Source organism: Stigmatopora argus, chromosome 1 (assembly GCF_051989625.1).
Source record: "Stigmatopora argus isolate UIUO_Sarg chromosome 1, RoL_Sarg_1.0, whole genome shotgun sequence".
NCBI classification, from domain to species: Eukaryota; Metazoa; Chordata; class Actinopteri; order Syngnathiformes; family Syngnathidae; genus Stigmatopora; species Stigmatopora argus.
This window is the reverse complement of record NC_135387.1, coordinates 31341470-31344543: the sequence shown is the minus strand read 5'-3', so window position 1 is coordinate 31344543 and position 3074 is coordinate 31341470. Positions and strand designations below refer to the sequence as shown.

Sequence of the window (3074 nt, the reverse complement as noted above, 5' to 3'; positions counted from 1 at the left end):
CACAACGTGAATGCCCGTGTTAGCGTTCATAGTTTTCTCCATGGGTTCTTATGTTCGCGTTGCCACTCTTGTTTATCCCCCCTGACTTGCCGTTTTGCCGGTTGAGAATTAGTTCCTGTTTTGTCTATTAATACAACACGAAATGTTTTGCCAGTGTCGGATCGTCTGCTTTGTTATGTACTATGCCAAGTTTCCACAGCACGCCGTGCTTCATATTCACCGTTTCCCCATGTCCTCCCGTCAGGTTTGATTTTGTGATTTGATATTTAAGTCGTGGTTATCTTCCAAAAATCCTGCCTAAGTTATTAACGTTTTGGTTTGAGCTCCACTTCCCTCCCATTCCTCGCCTGCGATTGGATCCCAATTCCCGTTTCCCGACCACCACGTCGACGACAGATGTGACAGAAAAAAAACTGGCTATAATTTTCATGTTTTATTTGGATGCATCATGTTGACAAATCGCATAGAAATGGAAAACTTTTTTTTTTTTGGTCGTCGTACAAATAAAAGCATACAGGCAAAAAAATGAGAAAAGCAAAAAGGTTGGTCGTTCGGCGCCGTCATCTCCGTCCGGAACGCGACGGCAAGTCGGCGCCGAGGGGAAGGGGAGGGGGCTCTAAGACGAGGAGGAGGCGGCGGCCGGGGGCGGGGCGGCGGGCTCGGACGGGGCGGAGTCCCGCCGCTTGAAGATCATTTCCCGGGCCGCGCAGGTCACCTGTCCGTTGGCCACCGCGTAGATGCCGTTTCTACCGCAAAAAAACAGAGCGCAAAAGTCAGGACGGGGACGTTTTCCGTCGCAGAAACGACGTTTGAAAGATCTACCCGGGGTAGCCATTTCCCCGAGACCACTTACTTCTGGTTCTCGGCGGCGGCGGGCTTGGCGAAGAAGAAGGAGGTCCACCAGTGGCCCGAGTCTTGCCTGGGAAGTCCTGCATGGGGAAGGGAAAGGATCGGAGCGTTAGGGGGCGGGTCGTCGGGATTGGGACCACGTCGCCTTCTTACCGGGGTGGTGCGGGATGACCTCTCCCGAGTATTCGGCGCTGCTGCAAGAGCTGCTGCTGGAGGTGGAGCCTATGCGCCCTGAAAACAAATTACCAATTAATATTTCGCCCATCCGTCCATCAATCAGGCTATAGCGGCTGGAAATACTGAGCTAGCAAACGCAAGTTAGCTCCGGGGCCCTTCTTGATTTTCCATTTCAACTTCCTGTTGGCTTTTGGGGGCATTTTCAAGCCACACCCCCATGATTTATTTTTAATTGCAATTCTGGGCCACTGTTGTTGAGGCGTCCTTCACATGTGGGCGTGGTTAGGCGGCCAATTCTCCTCTCCTCGCCCCAAATAAGATTTTAATTTGTTTTGCCAATCCGAGGCCACTTTCAAAGTTCCTTTAAGCATACTGTCCGCCATTTTGAGCCCCAGGCGAGCCACTTACTTCTGTAGTAATCGTGAGTGGCCACCAGGGAGCCGCCGGATGGAATGGCTGCCATTTTTTTTCTTGACTTGAGGTGGAAAACCGACCGCTAAAACGATGGATGAAATTCAGCAACCTGGAATAAAAAAAGGAAGACAAACACACTCAGATCCAGATTTTACAATCTTGAGGCGCTTGAAGAAGCTCCGGTGTTCATTCAGGCGCTTGACGGGTCACTTCCTGTTGAATTTAGGGGCATTCCTGGATCTCGTGTGAGTCTCTACACTCCCTGTAGTTTTTGGAGCATTGCCAGGTCGCCATTTCCAGATACTTACCTTTTTTGCTTATTTCTTGTTTAGATCGGGGCGATAGGAAAGTGGCAAATCAGGAAATTTTAGGGGTAAAAGTCAAATGGTCCTAAAACACCAGGAAAAACACTCTTTTGGGACTACAAAATAGCACGGATTGCACAGATTGGAGGAGCAGATGAATCTTAAAGTTAAACCAGGTGAGCTTGGGCAGATGGCGGCAGGATTAGCATCAGCGGCCCTCTTCGAAAACAAACCGACCTTTCACAATAAAAGCACGCTGCGCCGGAAGCAGGGAAAAAAAATCGCTTCAGCTCAGAAAATTGGGAAGATAAACTCATAGGGACTCTCTTCAAATGTATTTTTAAGATTTAAAGAATGTAACGTGACATATTCTTAAATCCTCTCCCTGCTGTTTGTACTACAGAAGCATACGTTTGCATTTGGTGAACAACATGCTTCGATTGACGCCCTCACCACAACGATGCGATGCCCCCGGGGCTCCAAAACATTGGCAACAACATATATAGGACATGTCTTTGCCTAGATGCCCGATAGACGCCGACGAGGCCACCAGATTGGACGTCTTTCGCCGTCGCCGTCGGTGAAGTACTTGCGCAAGGAAGGGAGCGTGGATTTTAAACAGGGGAAGAAGAAAAACTTCTTACTCTATCTCTCCTGAAAGTCTCCCTAACGCGTTAAAATGGCCGCCACTTCACGTTCTGGCCCCACCAACGACATATCTTATCTCTTATTTCTTGGAAGAACTGTTCGGTCGCTCCATTTTGGAGGCCACCAAGTGGTCCGCTTTCTCTTTCTCTTCCGTGAGCGCGTAAACAAACTCCGGTCTGATCCGGTCCGACTATAAACTAGTACGTACTCACCGTTGTGGGTGGGAACCCTTGGCAAAGGCTCTCTGCTGGCGGACTGGCTGCGAGGTTTCGGATGGCAGAGGAGAGGAGAAGAGCTTCTTCTCAGTGGTCTCGAAGACCCATTTGCAGGGTTCGGATTCGAGGACGGATGGACGTCGGCGAGGGGAGGACGGAAGGAAGGATGGACGGATGGATGGATGATCTTGTCTCGTTCGGGGGACGATGTTTGGCGCACCGAGGCGGCCCCGATACTTTTATTCGCTCAGGGGGCGGAGCTAAAAGCGAGAGGCGGGCCCGAAGAGAAGGAACGTGACCTTGTGCCTCACTCACAACAACTCACCACACTAGCGGAAACATCCTGCCCCCTTGCCCCACCCTCCCATCGAGCAAACTCAAATCCCGGAATTTTCCATGCCTCGTCGACAGAGGGCGCCGCCCTGACCCCAGAAGCGTGAAGGGAATACACAATGATACAAAAAGA

At 50.6% G+C, this 3074-nt stretch overlaps 1 protein-coding gene across 2 annotated transcripts; it reads right to left on the bottom strand.

The window, feature by feature from the left end:
• Positions 1 to 418: 418 nt before the first annotated feature.
• LOC144087064 (pancreatic progenitor cell differentiation and proliferation factor B-like) lies at positions 419 to 2865 on the bottom strand. Of its 2 annotated transcripts, none has more exons than XM_077617345.1 (5): positions 2606 to 2865; positions 1435 to 1549; positions 1003 to 1080; positions 854 to 929; positions 419 to 746 (listed from the first exon to the last, which is right to left on the bottom strand). In XM_077617345.1, the coding sequence occupies exons 2-5, from the start codon at positions 1487 to 1489 to the stop codon at positions 617 to 619; spliced, it is 339 nt and encodes a 112-aa protein (XP_077473471.1). In that variant the 5' UTR covers positions 1490 to 1549; positions 2606 to 2865; the 3' UTR covers positions 419 to 616. The 2 variants fall into 2 exon arrangements, with proteins under 2 accessions (XP_077473471.1, XP_077473480.1); XM_077617354.1 differs by lacking the exon at positions 2606 to 2865 and adding an exon at positions 2390 to 2566.
• Positions 2866 to 3074: the final 209 nt, after the last annotated feature.

Bases quoted from the DNA above. Each gene is read 5' to 3' on its own strand.
- LOC144087064 (XM_077617345.1), bottom strand. From the start codon at position 1,489: ATGGCAGCCATTCCATCCGGCGGCTCCCTGGTGGCCACTCACGATTAC. The intron at 930-1,002 runs GTAAGAAGGCGA...TTCCCCATGCAG, and splicing joins GGTCATCCCGCACCACCCCG to GACTTCCCAGGCAAGACTCG. The intron at 747-853 runs GTAAGTGGTCTC...TTTTTGCGGTAG, and splicing joins GCCGCCGCCGAGAACCAGAA to AAACGGCATCTACGCGGTGG.